This window comes from Lepidochelys kempii, chromosome 1 (assembly GCF_965140285.1).
Source record: "Lepidochelys kempii isolate rLepKem1 chromosome 1, rLepKem1.hap1, whole genome shotgun sequence".
NCBI lineage: Eukaryota > Metazoa > Chordata > Testudines > Cheloniidae > Lepidochelys > Lepidochelys kempii.
Genome location: NC_136380.1, coordinates 202,536,548 through 202,555,632, shown reverse-complemented (window position 1 = coordinate 202,555,632; position 19,085 = coordinate 202,536,548). Strand labels below are relative to the sequence as shown.

At 46.2% G+C, this 19,085-nt stretch overlaps 1 protein-coding gene across 1 annotated transcript in view; it reads right to left on the bottom strand.

The window, feature by feature from the left end:
• GAP43 (growth associated protein 43) overlaps positions 1-19,085 on the bottom strand; it is an 80,851-nt gene that overhangs the window by 20,209 nt on the left and 41,557 nt on the right. The window contains exon 2 of the mRNA XM_073308879.1: positions 15,142-15,748. Within this exon, the coding sequence (XP_073164980.1) occupies positions 15,142-15,748 (607 nt within the window). The remainder of the gene's footprint in view (positions 1-15,141; positions 15,749-19,085) is intronic.

Below are 19,085 nucleotides of genomic sequence, written 5' to 3'. Positions count from 1 at the left end.
GGAACCTGCCTTAGCCCCGCTGCACTGCAGACCAGACTTTTAATGGTGCTTTCGCCATGCTGACCGGAGCCACCAGGATCCCTTTTCGACGAGGCGTTCCGGTCAAAAACTGGACACCTGGCAACCCTACAGCAGTGATATGTCTTTCTTCATGCTGCCCTGGCATTGGGCCTCACCCCTGCCCTAGAAGAGCGCCCTCTATGGGCAAGAGTGGGGTTCAATCTGCATGGCCCATGCACTCTGGCTGCCCCGCTGAGACTGCCCACAAAGGGTGACAGTGGTGGTGGGTTTTGTGACGTGGACCCCACTCCACTGAGAACTAGACAGAGACCCCCCACACACACACTCATTTCACAAAACCACTGATATTTTAAGTTTGAGAAATTTGGAGCCACCCCTTCTCATCTGCCATCCCTAGTTGAACTCTGATCACTCTCTAGCCCTCGCCATCCAATGGTCTATTGGCCAGAATGTGAAGAGAAGGTGGAGCTGATAGCTGCAGCTACCACAAAGGATCATCAATTAAGATTAATTTAAATGCGTGTATTAAAAACTGCTTAAGCAATTTAAGGGTCCATTGTTCACGCAAAATTCGTATTGTACTCCAGGTCCTGCAAATGTCATGCATGCAGAATTTCTATTACAATTGATGGGCATTCCACCTAGGGAGGCCACAGGTCTCAGTGGGCAGGGCACTGGACTGAGCATCAGGAGAGCTGGATTGTAGTCATGGCTCTGTCATTGAAATACTGTTTGGCAGTGAACAAACCATTTCACCTCTCTGTGCCTCAGTGTCTCCAGTTCTGAAGTGGGGATAATGATCCTTACCCTTCCCCATAAGTGCTTTGAGAGCTACAGCTGCAAAGTGCTACGTACCTGTTAACGATTTTTATTTTGATATTGCCGTTTGAGCTTGCAGTGCGCAAATGATGTAGGATGGGCCCTAATATCCCAAAGCATCAACGGAATATACATGCAGACAAAGGGCCAGCCCCCTCAATTGGTTTACATCAGAGTGGCTCTGCTGAAGCCAGCTGAGAACCTGGCCCAAAGAATTTACAAATAAATACCTTTTAAAATAGTTGAACATCAGTTGCCTCCTTACTTACCTGCTTGAACTGAATTCAGAGTTCAGTTTTTAAACTCTGCTACAGTCTGGCTCCTAAAACAGTGCCAGGAACTCAAGGAACTCCATGGCCCACCATAGGTGTTAATAAGAGCATCCTATGTTGCAATGTAAGTCTAAATTCAGGTCTTGGCAGGTTAAAGAGCTTCTCGTTGACCAGAAAGAACATATATTATGGTATTTCACTAAATATCAGAACTTGGATGGAGCTCTCCAAAGAACAACTAAGTGCTGCAGCTGATTCAGTTAGGGACACTGTTCTCTGTGAGTTGGTACTTAACCAATGTGCCCCCATCATGTTAAGGCACACCGTGTCTGCTGCAGGAGCCATCTTTCAATGAGCTGTACAACCAGTAGTCTCTAAAGGTTCTATGGCACTTTTCTCAGCAAGGGGGTCAACACTGGCAAAATTCCAATTTGGTTGCTTCCTTAAATTCCTCTGCAGTTTAAACTGGATCTTATATTCTTTACTTCTTTTCCCAAAAGGTTGTATAGCGAGGCAAGTTACTACTGAACAACTGCTATGTACCGCCCCAGACATGGCTTTTTTTCAACAGGAGAGTGTTTGTAAATAGCTTTGAGAGCGTTGTGTGAAAGAAGTGTGATATATTATTAATAATTAATAGTAAGTAATGTGTTGTCATCATGAATAATCGTGACTGTTGGGATCAGGGCCACAGTGAGTGGCCAAACATGACCCATGACTGCAATGCTTATAAAAGAAATGTTACCATAATGGTTCAAAAGGCTTTAGCAATAAGTGTTACTACAGTGTTGTGGGCCATAAAATGTTGTAGTGGGGTTTATAAAAGTTGAGAAAATGAGACCTGATTTCAAATGAAGGAAAGTCATTTCTATTACAGTGGGTCAACAGCTCATGGAATCCACGTTGATCATCTCCCCATGTTGCAGTGCAGTCCCTGGCATCTCTGTGGAGCAGTGGTAGATTCCAACTGAAACAGAGGGACCAAAGTGTAGCCAAATGGGAGAGGATCCAATGGAAAAGGATGGGAATGGGGGGTATCCTTGAAACGATTCAATCTAGCAGTTTCCATGGTGACATCTAAATTGTTTCTCTGTGCAGCTGCTGCTCCAATTCATGTTGGGATTTAATCACATGTACCCAAAAAACCCACACAGATGTTCCAAAACACAGAAAAACTGCAGTGCATGCAACCTCCTCCCCAAAACACATCTCTGAAAACATGCCTCCCCCACAACAAAACAGATCCCAACACATACATACAGTGTTGTTATCATAGGGTCAGCTGTGGTTTACTCCCCCTTCGACCTTCATTCTTCATCTGATAGCCCACATGGCCAACACCAAGCCAAATAGAACATGCATCAGAAAACAGCCAGGTGTCTGAAGGGCTTTGAAAGAGCTAAAATTGGCCTCTTGTCTCCTCCAACAGAAAGGGAAGGCAGAAAGCCAGTGTCTTCCAAAGTGGGCTAACTTATATCATGCCACACATTAGAATTCATGATGTCAACATTTAGATGGGGGAAGAAACATACAAATCTTTCACTAGAGGGTGTAGGACAATCAAGCCCATAGACTCCCTTAGACTCCCATGAACTTACCAGAGGGGAATGTACTATGGTAGGATGGCAAAGTGTAACATGGGCCTGATTCTCCATTTGGCTTGCTTCTAGTGTCATTATTTACACTAGTGCAAAGGAAGAATGTCACTTTGTACAGCTGTAAATGACTAAATAAGGGCAGGAGTCCAGAATCAGATCCTAAGACCTTGTACCAAGATATATGGCTCTTCTGTCAAGTCATCCTATGGAAACAAGGTGGTTGAGGTAATATCTTTTATTGGACCAGCTTCTGTTGATAGAAGAGAACAACTTACAAGTTACACAGAGCCCTTCTTCGGGGCTTCAGCAGAAGTTGGTGTAATAAAAGATATTACCTCAACTACCTTGTTTCTCAAGTATCTTGGGGTCAACAGGGCTACAACAACACTGGGGTCAGCAATGTTGAGAACTCCAGTATCAACAGGTCCTGGCTGCTCACACCTTTTTCAGCACTGTGTCTATAAGGCCTTCTGTAGCTATACAGCGTTGCATGAGATAGCACATATCTTTCAAATGCAAAAGGGACTTCTTATCTCTTCAGCAAGTATTATAGCTCCACCCGGGTCAGGGTCATATCCAGTCATCCTCACTAACATCCCCTCACCTCCATCTCTTGCTCTTCATGCCTGTTGCTCTCCTTCATGATGAAAAGGAGACATTTACTGTTGGCTAAAAGGTTGGATGGAAGCTGTGTGGTACCATGACCAGTAGTTAAGTGTGATCACTGATAACTATTTTACATGAACGTTTTGAGTCATATTGTTGCCAGGGTTAAAAAAACAGCCTTTTCCTTTAGCTCTTTACCCCAGTCCAGGCTTCCATAGCTCTCTGCCTTTACATGCAGCCCTACAGGTGACAGCTGTACAATATGGGCTACTGAATGCTAGGAACTGAGCTGAGATCCTCAAACCCATCCAAGTGTTCCATGGATTGAATGAAGTGTCTAAGGACACAGGAAGAAAAGGCTAAAGCCAAGACCCCTTGTACTGTGAAGTGCATTAGATCTATATTATGTGGCAAGGCCCCTCAGAATTATACAGCAAGGCCCATGGAATTAGGTAGAAAGTCCCAGCACAGTGGAGAGACCACCTTCACCAGCAGCCTGTTGCCACAAACCAGCCAAGCCTTCAGAGAACAGCCTAGCACAGCCTACAAGCCTCCACCATCCAACTTATTCTCACAAGTTAACTTGAAGCTCCTGTTCTTCCGTGAGAGATGCGCAGCAGCAGCCCAAGGAAGGTTTCTTCTCAGAGTTGACCCTGGCGCAAGGGCTCGTCCGCAGAAGGAGGCTGTGGCTGAAGAGTTGATAAAACTGAACTGGGTGGGTGGAGCTTGTTGGAAGAGGTGCCTGCCCTGAAGCAGTTCTAAAATCCAGAGAAGGAGAGCAAGACCCTGTTCTTGTGGAGTTTTGGAATTCCAGAGGGCAGGAATGTCCCTAGCTGTAGAGATCCTATGGAGTACAGAATTGGGGCCAGCCTGCTTTTGTTTCACTTTGGCAAAGCTCCTAAGGAATGCAGGAAGGAACTACTTTGCTGAGCATCTTGGGAGTGCCAGAGCCAAATAAGTGCTTGTCCTGCAGAGCTTTGATTCTCCACAAGAGCAGGCACTGTGCCCCAGCAGGACTCAGCATTGCAACCGACTGCTCCGAAAGCATCCTGCTCTGGTCTACATTTTTTGGCCTCTTTAGCCACTGGCCCAATCTACAGCCAATCGTATGGCTCAATACAAGATTTATGCAGCATTTTTACAAAAGGGAGAAGGATCAAGTCAGGAATGGGACCTGGACATCACTATAGAGAGCTCAATAAAGACCTCAGCACAATGAGCAGCTGCAGTCAACAAAGCAAACAAGATGTTAGGATGCACATGGAATAGGATGGAGAGCAATATAGAAAATATGAAAATGCCATTACATAAATCTGTGATGCAGCCTCCTCTGGAACACTATGTGCAGTGCTGGTCACCCCATCTCAGAAAGGCTGGACTGGAGAGTGCTTAGTGAAGAATTACCAGAATGATCAAGAACCCGAGAAAGCTCTTATATGAAAAGACTGGGACTGTTTCTCTTAGAAAGGAGATGAATAAGAGGGAACATGATAAAAATGAGATGGTAGATTGGAGCTTCTGTTATCCCTGTCTTATAATACAAGAACAAGGAGGCAATGTAATTAAAGTGTGGCAAATTTCACACAATGTGTGATTAAACTGTGGAACTCACTGCCACAGGAAGGTGTTGAGGCCAAGAATTAAGCAAGATTCAGAAAGGGAATTATAGTTATATGGCTATCAAGAATATCCTGAGTTATCATAATAGCAGAAGTGTTCAAAGGGATATTAACCTCCTGCTTAACGGTTTAAACCAATGTCTAGCTATCAGAGATCAGGATGAGCCCTAATATAAGGTCAGAGTGACCCACATCTGCCTGCTGTGGGGTTCTTACACCTTCCTTTGAAGCATCTGGTACTAGCCACTGTTAAAGGCTGGATACTGGACATGATGGATTTTGGCTGTAATGCAGGCTGGCAATTCCTATGTTCCTATGCAGCCATTTGCATGGCCGCATAATTTCAGAGTGCATAGGTCCACCTTAGCCGAATCCATGGGGCTGCTGCATGGATTGGAAGGGATCACTGTAGTGCCACTAATTTTTCTTGGCTCTAATTGCAGCAATTACAAAGCACTCAAGGACTGTTCAGATAATCTGATCGCACTGACTGGGTGGAATTTGCCTAAGCCTATCATTTTATGGAGGAATTAGGGCTTTCCCCTTAAAGAAATTGCAGCACAGAGTGCAGAGCTGCCTAACCCTGACAGCTCTCTTGGATTTGCTCCTTTGACTAATAAATCCCAACTGATACTTGATATGCTTCGTGTTCAGCTGTAACGTTCAGTCTAGCAGCTCATGGTATACAGAGAATCCATGACTGCAGTGCCCTGCATGGCCATGACTGTACAGCTCGCAGCAGCTAGCTACACTTCACGGTGATCACTCTATCTGTCTAGCATTGATTTATATTGCCAACCATCACCTTAGTATATGAGTGCCTTCCATTTAAAATCGATAGCAATAGTGAAGTACATAGTGACTTTGTGGAGTCTCTGGCATTTTTCCCTTTTGGGGGTCAATACTCTGCCTGGGCTAGGGGTTTTTGTTTTGTTTTTGTTTGGTAGGAATAAAAGGGGGTTGCTTGAATTGTGAGCATCACAGTGGGAAGGCTTTCTCAACTATAGCTAGGCTCTTGATTCACCTGATCTCATTGGGCAGATTGTTCCATAGCCAGATCCCATATAGTTATTACTAAACACAGTTATTACCATGAATATAAGCAGGGCTTGAACTCAGGTCTTTCTGCTCCAAACATACAACTGCGACACACATTGCTTAAGGAGAACCTCATTCAGTGATAGTTTTAGGGCACACACTGGAGCAGGTAGGATGCTCCATCCTATATAGGAGAAGTGTGGGCCACATAGGGCTCATGTACTCTGAAAAATTGTGGTATGCTGCATATTAGCTCCTAGTACACCAAGCGACTATCCACCAATCTTCTACAAACCTTCTGAAGATGTGGTGTCTGATGCTCCCTTGTTCTGAACCTTGTGTTGTCATTTGCACCAGTGCAAAATGCGTTCATAAGCATTTTACACCCATTGTGCACTGATGCAAAGGACTACAGTGCCCGGGCCAAGCCGGGGAAGCTAATGATCCAACCAGCAAACCAAATCTGGTGATGAATCCTGGTCACATGCCACCTGAGGCACATTACGCATACGCTAAGAAGGAGACTACTGTGCAACAGGAAATCAGGCTCAGGCTTTATAGTGCTGAGGCATGCTATGAGCAACGCTAATGTTTGTGCTTCGCTCGTACCGATAGAGCACGGCAGTAGACAAGAAGTTCTGGCAAACTAGCTTGCAGGTTACAATTACATCACCGTTTCCCGGGGGGAAATGTGCTTGCATCACTTTCCTATGCTGCTTTGGGTAGATGCAGCGGTAAGTGCAATTGAAATAAGTATGCTGGTAAAGGTGCTCTGTATCGTGCCAGTAATGCATAGACCAATGCTAACACTTCAGTTACACACTCTAATCCTCCAGTGTAGATCAGACCATACACACTAGCAAGTACATTACAATAGACAGTGCTTCCCATAGGCAAATCTTTATATAGGCAATGCTCCCCGGGTTGTCCCTGGGTCAGTATTCTGATACAACTCAAAACAAAGCTTTTACATCTTGAAAAGTGCCTCTGGAGACTTACATTCTCTAAGGAAGTGAGTGGAAGTGGTGACTGCCAGTGTGCGGAGGTGCAGGGGTGTAGAGCCCTCTGGGAACTGCAGACCTGCCAGTCTTGTAAAGTGATTGTAGTCTGACTGATTATTCCATTGCAGCAGGAGGACTGCTCCATTTTAAGGCTATTTCACCAAGCAGGAGAGCATTCTTCATTTCTGTACAAAGGAAGATCAATTTGCTTCCTTAGGTACATTTACTAGTTGAGATTTCTGTGCTTCACTGTATTCTTACCTGATGTTCTAAGAGTGCTTTTGGTGTGAGGGTGAGCCAAATTCAGAGGTGAGTTCAAGACAATCTAGGAAAGACAAAAGGGAGTCTAAACTGGTGTGACTCACAACTTCTCCTGCACCCTACCATGTGAATGTTACACCAGCTATCGTAGACTCCCTCGGACCAACCAGACTGGAGTCTGATCTCTCTTTCCACCTGTCTAAATCTGGAGTAAATCCACTGACTTCAGTGGAGACACTGCAGATTTAAACCAATGCAACTGAGAGTAGCATATGGCTCACTTACTTAGTCCATGTCCACACTACAAACTTTGGTTGACACACATTACGTTGGTATGCAGACGCCACAGGTTTTATGTCACCCGGACATAAGCATACTTGGCTGCTTGGGTCAGTGAAGTGTGTACTCACCAGAAGGGCGTATGTTGATGCAAAGTGTGGTAGATGATGGGTAGGTATCCCTGCATGCCATGCACTGCCATCCAGCACAATACATTTTGGGACATTTTTGCAATGTTTTGTGGGATAGTAATAACTTGCCCAGAGATCTCTGGGAGATAGAGGTCAAATTCTCAGCATACAATTTTCTCCATCCCTTAGTTTTTAAGCTTTTTTAAAACAATCCCACAATCCCATGTAGCACTTTTTGATCTCTGCCATCTCTGAGAGAATCATGGTGCCCACAGAGCTCTGCACTATTCTCCTGAATGTTGCAAATACACAAGGCATGAGTCTGCTGTATTTGCAGATCCTCAGGAAGTAATGCAACAACCAGGAACATGAGGATTTCTTCCAGGACCATTTGCAGCGGGACATAGCGAAAACCCATTCAAGGTTGGTGGTGGCGTTCACAGAGCAGCTGCAGCTGGTGGAGAACTGCTTCTGGGCTTGAGAAATGAGCATTCACTGGTGGGATAGCATCGTAATGCAGGTTTGGGATGACGAGCATTGGCTGCCAAACTTTCAGATGCAAAAATCCACATTCCTGGATCTGTGTGCTGAGCATGGCCTACCCTACAGCTCAGGGACACCAGAATGAGAGCTGCATTGACAGTGGTGAAGCAAGTATCAATCGCACTCTGGAAGCTTGCAACGCCAGATTGTTACTGGTCAGTGGGAAATAATTTTGGCATTGAAAAATCCACAGTGGGTGCCACTGTCATGCAAACGCATGGGGCCCATTAATCGTCTCCTGCTATGCAGGACTGTGACTCTCTGCAGTGTGCAGGAAATAGCGGATGGATTTGCAGCAATAGAGTTCTCCAACTGCGATGGGGCAATCGATGTATCTCTCTATTTTGGCACCAGAGCACCTTGCCACAAAGTACATCGACAGAAAGTGCTACTTCTGTGGTTATGTGAGCACTGGTGGATCACTGGGGACACTTCACCAACATCAGTGTTGCCCAGGCAGGGAAGGTGCATGATGCTCGCATCTTTAAGAACACAGGACTGTTCCGAAAGCTGCAATTAGGGACATTCTTTTCCAACTGGCAGATTACCTTTGGTGATACTGAAATGCCAGTAGTGATTCTTGGGGAGCCAGCCTACCCACTTGCTCCACAGCTCAAGAAGCTGTACACTGGCCACCTCCACAGCACCAAAAAAAGATCTGTGAGTCATAGGGGGAAAAACTGCCACCAGTGTGGAGGTGGAGTGACTGACTGCCTGCTGACTTTGAACAGCCAGACCCAAGGGCTATTACAAGAGCCCAACTTGGAGCTATGTGGTTGTGGGAGGCTTTGAAAGAGCACTTTAACTATTAGCCACAGTAGTATTCTCTGCCAGAGTGTTCTCTGGGCCTGGAGCTTTGTGTGCTGCTAAGAATTGTGTAGTGCTTACTGTATATTAATAAATGTGACAGGGTGTTTTCCTTAAGCCATGAATTCTGTGGTGCTTGGGGTGCATTTACAAGTGCTGTTTGCTTTGAGTGCCACCATGAATTCTGCAATGTGTGTTGTGAGTTAATAAAGATAATTTGGTTGTCCCAAAATTGAACTTTATTGAGTGGAAAAAAAACAGTGCAGAAAATCCGTGGGCAAAGAAACCGAAGGCAATGTTATACAAATTTTCAACATAACTTAATGGGGTGAAACATTAGAAATATAAAGGAAATAAATGTTTATGTCCAGTGAGTAAATAAACCTAGTCCATTGCAGCTACGCATACACCAGTTGTGGTGCTCACAGGTCAGTGTGTGTGAAGCTGTGGGTTTCCTTGCTGTATTCTGGAGTGGAGGGATAATGATGTGGCCCATGATGCCCCATGGTATGTTGGGCAGTTAGAGAGCAGCGACAGTGGAGTTCTCCAAGGACTGCAAAAGTGGAGAGTCCAGGATTTTGGGAGCTGTAGGTCAGTCAGGTCTGCAGCATTTGGGTTTGCTGCCTGAAAAGACTCATTATGTCCTGGTGTATTTCCTGCTCTTACACCTCTTGAGACTCCTGGACCTTTTTCCTTTCCTCTCTGTCTTCCTCCAGACTGTCAATCATATTGACCTTCCAGGCTCATGGGCTGATGCAGCACAGCTTGCAGGAACTTGCTGAACGTGTTCTCCTTAGTCCTCTTCTTTTTCCTGCTCATCAGGGCCAGGCATTCGGCGGGTGTGGTGGGGGCCTCCCTCGGGGCTGCCGTGCCAGAAGCTGCTGATAAAAACAGACAGATGTACCATTGGAATTACAACCACATGGGAAAGGGAAAGATAAATTTCAAAACACCCTTCCCTGATTCCCACAAACACTTTTAATGAGAAATACTTATTGACACTTCAGCTTTGGAGCTCCTCTGCACAGCACGGCTCTCCAGCCCCAGCCAGAGTGAGTGTGGCCCACCAGGGGCGATGGACGTGGGGAAGGATTTTCTGTTGCATGAAGCTATGACATTTCAGCCCCTATTCACGGGCATGAGTATAAGACAATGGCACTGGATATTGGCACCATTTTCCACAGCTAGTATCTTACTCCTGATGGTCACAAAGGCACAGAGAGCACAGTTGCTGCTGGCATCCCTAAGCCACCTGGGTCTGTATGCTGCTAGCCTGTGTACTGCAGCTGAACTCACTGCGGAGTGGCGTGGGAACGTGTCCTACCACGGAGGAAGAAATAAGGCCGCCATCCCTAGAAACCTTCAGGAGAGGAATGCAAAGTACCTCCATGCAAGTTTCATGGAGACCTCTCAGGAGGATCTAAGAGACATGCCTATATACCTAAACAAAGAGCTCCGCATGAACACACTCACCCTGCCACCTAGTCCAATAGGGGTACGAAAAGCAGATGTCAACTCTACCTCTGTTTATTGTACCGCTACCTCTTTTCATATGAGTAAAACAATGAAAAGTAGATACCTGTGTCTTAGTAACTTGGGGATGGGCCGGGCGCCCTCTTTAAATGTCAACATTTTAAGGAAAAATGCATGCACACACTTACCTGAGTTCCCGTCCGCTTCATCAGGCTCACCCGCACTTGCTTGGCGGGACTGGCTACAGTGTGGGAGAATTTCAAACGGCTCCGGGTTCCCAGCATGGCTGGAGTTCCCAGCCACATCTCCCTCCTCCTCCTCCTCACTCTTCACAGCAGGGGTCACTGTCTTGGGCTTCTCCGAGGTTCCACAGTGTTCTGCTGGGTGCCCATGGAGGCTCTGCCAAGTACGGCATGCAGTTCATTGTAGAAGCAACAGGTCTGCAGTACAGCACCAGATCTATTGCATTCCCTGGCCTTGTGGTATCCCTGGCAAAATTCCTTCTGCTGATCCCTGTTGTATCCCTTTCCCTGTATCCCCCTGCATTCTGCTCATAGATGTCCACATTTCTATGGGTGGTCCATAGTTGTGCTTTACAGCCTCTTCTCCCAACAGGCCCAGGAGACCCAGTACTCCCGGTGTAGTCCAGGCAATAGCGCATCCAGTACCTCTCAGTGTTCATGGAGCCGGCATGGTTCGTTGGGCACCTGTTGCACTCAACAAAGGTGAGCCGGTTGCTGTACTTACGAGGTGGGCAATCAGGAAAAGGCACTTCAAAAATATGCAGGGGGCTTTAATGGGTGAGAGTAGTGGGTGGCTTCTGGTCTCTATGACCCTTGGACAGCGGAGTTTAAAATTGTGACCAAAGCGATCACTGTCTCAAGGAATTGGGATTATGGAGGACTGTTAGGGTCGACACAGGTGTCTACACTTGCACTGCATTGACCTCACTAGATTGACAATGGTTCCATGCGGTTTGAGGAAGCAGTTTTACTGCGTCGTTGTAACAGGCACTTACATCACCAGGAGACAAATCTGAGTGCAGACACATGCACATATAGGTGAATGCAAGGCGGCTTATGTTGACCTAACTTTGTAGTATAGACTAGGCCTTAGACATGCACCTCCTTACCAATATGTAACGTACATACTCCTTACACTTCCCTCCTGACTTTGTCCCACTGAGTAGGACAGAGTTTTTAATGGGCCAGAAGCCAGGAATGTGGCAAGAAAAGCAACAAACAGGAGAGTGTGAGGAAGTGTAAATGTAAGTAGGCCACCTCCTATCTTAACTTACATCTTCTCCCAGCTCCTCAGCTTGTAAGTGACATCAACGTAAATCTACTCACAGGGAAGTGGGTGTGAGGGGGTCTAGAAGAGCAACTAGGATTCTAACTTAGGTCAGCCTCTGAATTTGGACCTGTGTCTCATTCATGCTTTATCCTGGGTAGAGCCCCACATCTTTGCTTCATGGTCCAGCAGCCCTAATCAGAATTATTTAGAAGGTGCTTTATAATAAAAATTCAGTCCTGAGGCACCAAGTAAATTAATACCGGACACAGGATTGCTTGGTTAAAGTCAGTTTCCAAAGCAGTTACCTAAAAGAAAAGATTAATAGAGTATCTAGGGTTGGACAGTTGGGGGATGATGAGTGTGTTAGTGGAGTAAATACTGTTCTGGAGGAGCTGCCCCACTTCCAGTCCACTGCAGAAATGTTTAATTTTAAGCACTACAGGTAATGCAATTTGGTTAATTGATTAACTCATTCATTCATTCATTCTGTCCCTCCTTTTCTTTCTTTCACTCAGATGCAGAGGCAAAGGATCTCCCAAGGATGTAGGTCAAATGTCCTCATCCACTGCTAGTGGTACGCCAGGAACATACCCATAGATGACGTGACAAGTGTAGCAAAATTCTACCCAAATGAATAACACCACACAGATGTAGAATGACCTGCACTTACGCTTCATAGGAGTAGCAGCCAAGCGTGCCACGGCAATGAGCCAACCAATGATGCTGGCCAGTAGCCAGTTTGATTTATTTATTTTTGGCAGCCTCACACTGCATAGGTCTGTGCTAGTCTTCAACCACAGACATGATAAAAGATGAACTTTGAAAGCCAAGAGAATGACTTCAGGGAGAAACAGCCTGATAGAGCTGAAAGAGGAGATTTTGAGAAAAGCTGGAGAGATCGGTTCCTGGACTGGCAGAGTGCTGGAGTGACAGATGTTTTAGTAGTCCTCGTTCTTTCATGGATGACCAAGCCTCCACAGCACTGCTGGGAGTTGGCAGGATAATGCATAACTAAACGATGACTGCAGGGACATGGTCACTGTCTCTGAGTCTAGGAAGGGAGTAAACGCCAAGGAAGGGGAAGCATTGTTTAGAGGGACACCGGGGAGTGATAGGATGGAATTAGGAAAAGAAAAATGTAGGCTATGTATCAGGGAACATTTCCTAGCCATGAGAGCTAGGAAACGCTGGAAGCTCCCTTGAGGTAGCCCTATTGTTGTGAAAGCCCTTCGCAACTAGACTAGGCAAAGTACTGTGGAACGTATTTAGACTTGGAAGGATTAGAAAACGTCGATTTCACCTTATGCAAACAAACAGATGAAAAAATATTTCCATCAATAATTATAAAATATGACAGATAGGCAGAATAAGCAAAATGCCACTTGAGAACTTAAAGTTCAATTTAAGGCTCTTTGCTTTGTATATTTTGGCATGTGATGTTGACAATTAGTGTTTTAATGGTTATAAAGCCTTAACGTTTTGAATCTCAGTATCTACCATCATTAAATAATTATCTGACCCACCCACCCACACACACACACATAATTTCCCACAACTGTGAACATTTAAATTAATAAAAATTGAAAAAGGCTTACAAATAAACATGGATATTGGCCGTCAAAATTATAAAAAAATAAAAATCAAATTCTGCCACGCCTAAACACATATTGCAGGGAACAATCCCACATCAGGGAAATGGATAAAAAGACATATTGTATCTTTTTTCCCACTCTCTAACTTCTGTGATCCTCGGACACACCAGTTGTGTGAGTTTGTGACTGGCAAAGCTGATCAAATAGTGGGAAAGGAGATTTTGTTACCAATATTCATTAGCATTCCAATGGGAATTTTGATTTGTCCATGGTCACAAACCTTCTGCCTTTGGTTTCTGAAAATACTCGAGAGCTTGAGTTTCGCTAGCAAGAATATCGAATGAATATGAATAAGAAGCAAATGTCGTGCATGAATATTCAAATATTCACTGAAAACTAATTTTAAAAAGTGTATATTCAATGGTGAAATTTACAACTCACTGTGTTGGCAAGCTAAGCTATTTACTTATGTTAGACCGTGAACTGTAAATTGTATATTCAGTTGTAATGATCACAGTTCCATTGATCTGCAGGCCAAGAAACATTTACTGAAGAAATTTGCAAATAATTTAGAATACCGATTAGATCAGGGGTGGGCAAACTTTTTGGCCCGAGGGCCACATCGGGGTTCTGAAACTGTATGGAGGGCTGGGTAGGGAAGGCTGTGCCTCCCCAAACAGCCTGGGCCCTGCCCGCTACCACTTCCCGCCACCTGACTGCCCCCCTCAGAACCTCTGACCCATCCAACCCCCCCAGCTCCTTGTCCCCTGACCATCCCCTCCCGGGACTCCCACCCCTAACCGCACCCCCGGGACCCCACCCCCTATCCAATCACCCACTGCTCCCTGTCCCCTGACTGCCCCGACCCCTATCCACACCCCCACCCCCTGACAGGCCCCCCAGGACTCCCACTCCTATCCAACTGCCCACTGCTCCCTGTCCTCTGACTGCCCCCCGGAACCTCCTGCCCCTTATCCAACCGCCCTGCTCTCCACCCCCTTACCATGCTGCTCAGAGCACTAGGACTGGCAGCCGTGCCGACCGGCCAGAGCCAGCCACACAGCCGCGCACTAGAGCACTGGGGCAAGCTGGCGGCTTTTGCAGGCACTCTGCCTGGCAGGAGCTCGCAGCCCCACCGCCCAGCATGTGCGAGGAGGGGGGACAGCAGGAGAGGGGGCAGGTACTAGCTTCCCCAGCCGGGAGCTCAAGAGCTGGGCAGTATGGTCTGGCCCGCAGGCCGTAGTTTGCCCACCTCTGGATTAGATGCAAGAATATTGTAAACAGTTCACTGACAACTGGCGAACAAAATAGGTGAAAATAATCAAATCAATATCTGCTGTAATAAATTACTTACTTCTGGTCATTACAGTGGAGCTGGTGCATGTATGTCCTCACTATTAAAGGGGATGATAACATCCAAATGAAAGGGATGTTACACCTGTGCCAAGTGAGTGCAGAGTGGGTGTAAAATTTTACCAAATCAATATTGTCTGGTTGCTCACACCAGTGATGGCATTTTACACCCACTTTGCACGGGTGTAAATGTTGACACAAAGGGCAAAACAGTGGAGAACCAGGCCCTAAAAGACTCAAAGTTGAGGATATGAATTCAGGGGGTTGTCTCTGGGCAGGCCCAAGGTAAATGAGGTTAAAAAAAAATCCCTTCACAGGCTGCTTTCACCATAGATCTGGATTCAGACTCTTGTTACACTAAAAAGATTCCCTACACTGGAGTCCGTCTCCTCCCCGGCCATTTAGAGAGAGCCCTGCTCCCTGACATCCACTTACCTGTCTTCTCTTCGGTTTGGCTGCTCTCCGCCGTCTCCGTTTGCGCTGTTGCCTTGGCAGTAGCATCCTCTGCAGCAGTGGTGGTGACAGCAGCAGGCACATCGGCTTGTTTAGGCTCCTCTTTGTCTTGGGCTTCGTCAGCCTTCAAGGACGGCGAGTTATCAGTGGAAGCTTTAGTGGCACTTTCCGTTTCAGTGGCAGTGGGAGTGGGCTTCTCCTCTGAGGAGGAGGCAGGAGTGGCTGCCTGCGGGGCTGGCTGCTCTGAGCCAGCGTCAGCAGTGCCTTCCCCCTGCTTCTCCTCTGAGGGAGCGCTGCCATCTTTGCAGCCCTCTGCAGGCGGGGCGCTGTCAGACGGAGCAGCTTCTGTGGCAGCAGGAGCGTCGCTCTCTTTGTTCTCTGCCACACCATCAGACGCGGCCTCTTCCTTCTTCTCAGCAGCCTCAGCATCGGCTGCTTGGATATCTCCCTTCTTCTCCCCCTTGAGCTTTTTCCTTGTTATGTGTCCGCGGAAGCTGGCCTGGATTTTGGTGGCTGCCTTATGAGCTTTATCTTCTGGTTTGATGCCATCTTGCTCAATCTTTTGGTCAACATCATCATTTTTTTCAACCTTTAAGGAGAAAGGGTGGGGAGGGGGGAAAGGAGTCAGATAAAGAATTTCCCACAGGTAGTGAAAGCTCGTTTCATTGATGGCATCTCACCCACCCTTCACTAGGCTGGGCAAGGCCTGTCAAGAGTAGAGCACATGCTCTTATCCTCATGTGGCCGCAGTGTGGCAAAACTACCATACTGTTGTTTATTTGCATGTGTGTGTGTGTGTGTTATTCTGCATATTCCCTTTGTACAGCGGGCCAGATCCTGTCCTTCAATTTAGCACCTTCACACCAGACCCCAGAACAAAGTTGTTTTAACGTGGTGGATTCAGGCTCATGAGGTTCTCCCCTACACAGGAGGCTTTTTCAGTGGTATCCAGCTAAGGCTGTGCAAAAATGTTGAATTATTTTCTGTGGAAAATAGCCAGTGAAATAAACTTGCATTTCCCTTGACATTTTCCCCCAAGACGTCCCCATTGTTTGATGGAATGATTTGAAACAAACGTTCGTTTGGAACTGATTTGAAACCAATAAAAAGGATTTTGATTTGATGTGAAGCACCTTTTAGCGAGGGTTTCCTAATTTATTTGGGGTTTTTTTAGATGGAGAAGAAAAACCTTTTTTTGTTTAGACTCAGTTAGATTCAAACTGATTTTTTTCTTATTTTGAATCATTTCACTGGAAAATCAGAACATGTAAATCGCTGTGTATTGTTCAAAAAGTCATTTTTTTCCATTGAAAAACCTTGTTGATAAAAATGCGGTGACTAGCGCTATATACAACACCTGCCGTGGCTCCAGAACCACCCCCCCCGACCTAAGCACAGGGGCATGGCCAGGGAAAAAGTGGGGTGGGGATATCCCAGCACCCTGACAATACCTGGCCACAAGAGTGTCCCCTGGAGTTATGCAAAGGTGATTCAAAGCCACTTTTTCAGCCAATCAGCGGTGCCGAGTGCTCTTTGGCTGCCGCGGAGGACCTGAGCTAACTTGTTTGCCTCTCTTTAATTTCATGTGATTTTTTCCCCCCTGTTAATTTGTGATATTTACCAGATATTTGCTATCGGTTTAGAAATGTTCATGCTCTATTTATTTTTACTGACTCTTCAAATCCACCACCCCTCCACCCTAAAAAAACAACCCACACTGCTTTCAGGGTAGCGTTGTGTAAGGCCTTGGTGCTAGCACTGTTGAGTTCAGTGTCACTGGTGTCTTTTGCCCTGGGGGAATCCCACTGAAGGGTTATACTGCGGGATGCTCCACCACAGATGACACACAGACACACAAATACGCCCGCTCACACAATATATGCCTTGCAAATACCCCATCTACAACCACCCTCTCTTGCCCCCATTCTCATCTGCTTGTGCTTTCAAAGCCAGATTCATTGAAAGGAAAATAAGTAGATAGTGATAATTCATCCAGTGCTACAAGATAATTGGTATCTCTATTAATTCCCCCTGAGCAGAGGACCACATACACCACTTATGTCGTAATTCCTATGTTGAAGCCTTAAGAAGCAATACAATGCCATACAGGCCTCATGTTGGTCTCGTGCACCAGGGTAGATTTTACCCTTTAATGGCTCCTTTCACTCTATGATATGTACTGTACTTCTATTGATAATTTACCAGCACTTGAGTATGTAACAGCTCAACTGCATATTGACAAGGGGATACTTTTCCATCAATATTCCAATCCAGTAGTTATCAAAAGAGCTATTAAAGAGCAGAGGGAAACTGATAATGCAATGGCCTCTACACTGTCAACACAGGTCTTCAAACACCAGGACCTGGGCTACACTTAAAGCTTAGGTCGACATAGCTACAGAGCTCAGAGGTGTGAAAATTCCACATCCGTGAGGGCCACTTGTGCCGACTTAAACCCCAGTGTAGATGGAGCTAGGTCAACAGAAAGGTACATCAGTGCATGAGAATGAGCATGCAGACAAATTGCACCTACATGAATGTGTGAGAGTGAGTATGGGGTGTGGCCACGCCCACATGAATATGTGACAGTGAGCACAGCCTGAGCACATACGTCAATGTTATCCACATCAATGTGAGAGTGAGCATGAGGAGTGACCACACCCACATCAATTGTGAGCGAATAAATGTGGGGACTGCCCATATAACATCACTGTGTCAGAGCATATGTCCACACCACAAATCCCTACAGCTGCACATTCGTCCATCAACCTACCTGCATCTACAGGAGTGGGTTAGGTCAACCTAACTACATTGCACCGGACATAAATTTTTCACAGCCCTGAGCGATGCAACTAGGTTGACTTAAGTTTTAGATCACCTGGAACTGACATGACTTAGATATTATTTTTCATTGGACCAACCTCTATTGGTGAGAGAAACAAGCTTTCAAGTCACACACAGCTTTTCTCTCTCACCAACAGCAGTTCGTCCAATAAAAAGATACCTCACCCACCTTGTCTCTCTAAGTTTTAGGTGTAAACCAGGCCAGAGTGAGTGTGGGAAGTAACTGCACCTGCACCAACATGTGCACGTGAGCATGGGGAAGGTCCACACCCACACTGTGTGCTAGTGAGCATGGGGACGGACCACACCCACACCAATACGAACAGATGCAGTTGTGGAAATTCACAGACCATTTTTGCAAATCACAGATCGGATGCAGATACAAATTTTGTATCCCCACAGGGCTCTAACCATGTCCACATTAATGTGAGAATGAGGCTAGGACTGACCATGCCCACACTGAGTAGTGAACATGAATGTGGGAAATGACCACACCCACATCAACGTGTGATGGTAAGCACTGGGTGACTAGACCCATGCCAGTGTGTGAGAGTGAACATGGGGAGTAACCATGCTGACACCAAGGTGAGTGCGAATGCGGACTGATCGCACCCACCTCAGTGAGAGTGTGCCTGGGAAGTGGCCATGCCACATCAATATGACGGTGAAGGTTGGGAGCAACCGTACCCACATCAGTGTGTGCGAGTGAGCATGGGGAGTGACCACATCCACAGCTAAGTCAATGAGCGAGCATACAGACTGACCACACCCACATATACGTCAGAGTGAGTGAGGGGACTGACCCCAACCCCCATCCATGTGTAAGAATAGTGTGGGGACTCTCCACACCTACATCAGTTTGTGAGCAGGAGTAAGCATGTTCATACCAATGTGTGAGCGTGAGCATTTGGCGTAACCACTCACACACTAACGTGAGCACGGTCTGACCACACCCACAGCAACAAGTGAGTCTGGGGAGTAACCCACGCCCACCGCATGTGAGTGAGCTGGGTGACTTGCCACGCCCACATCTATGTGAGAGTCAATGAGGGGATGGACTGTGCTTACATCAATGTGTAAGG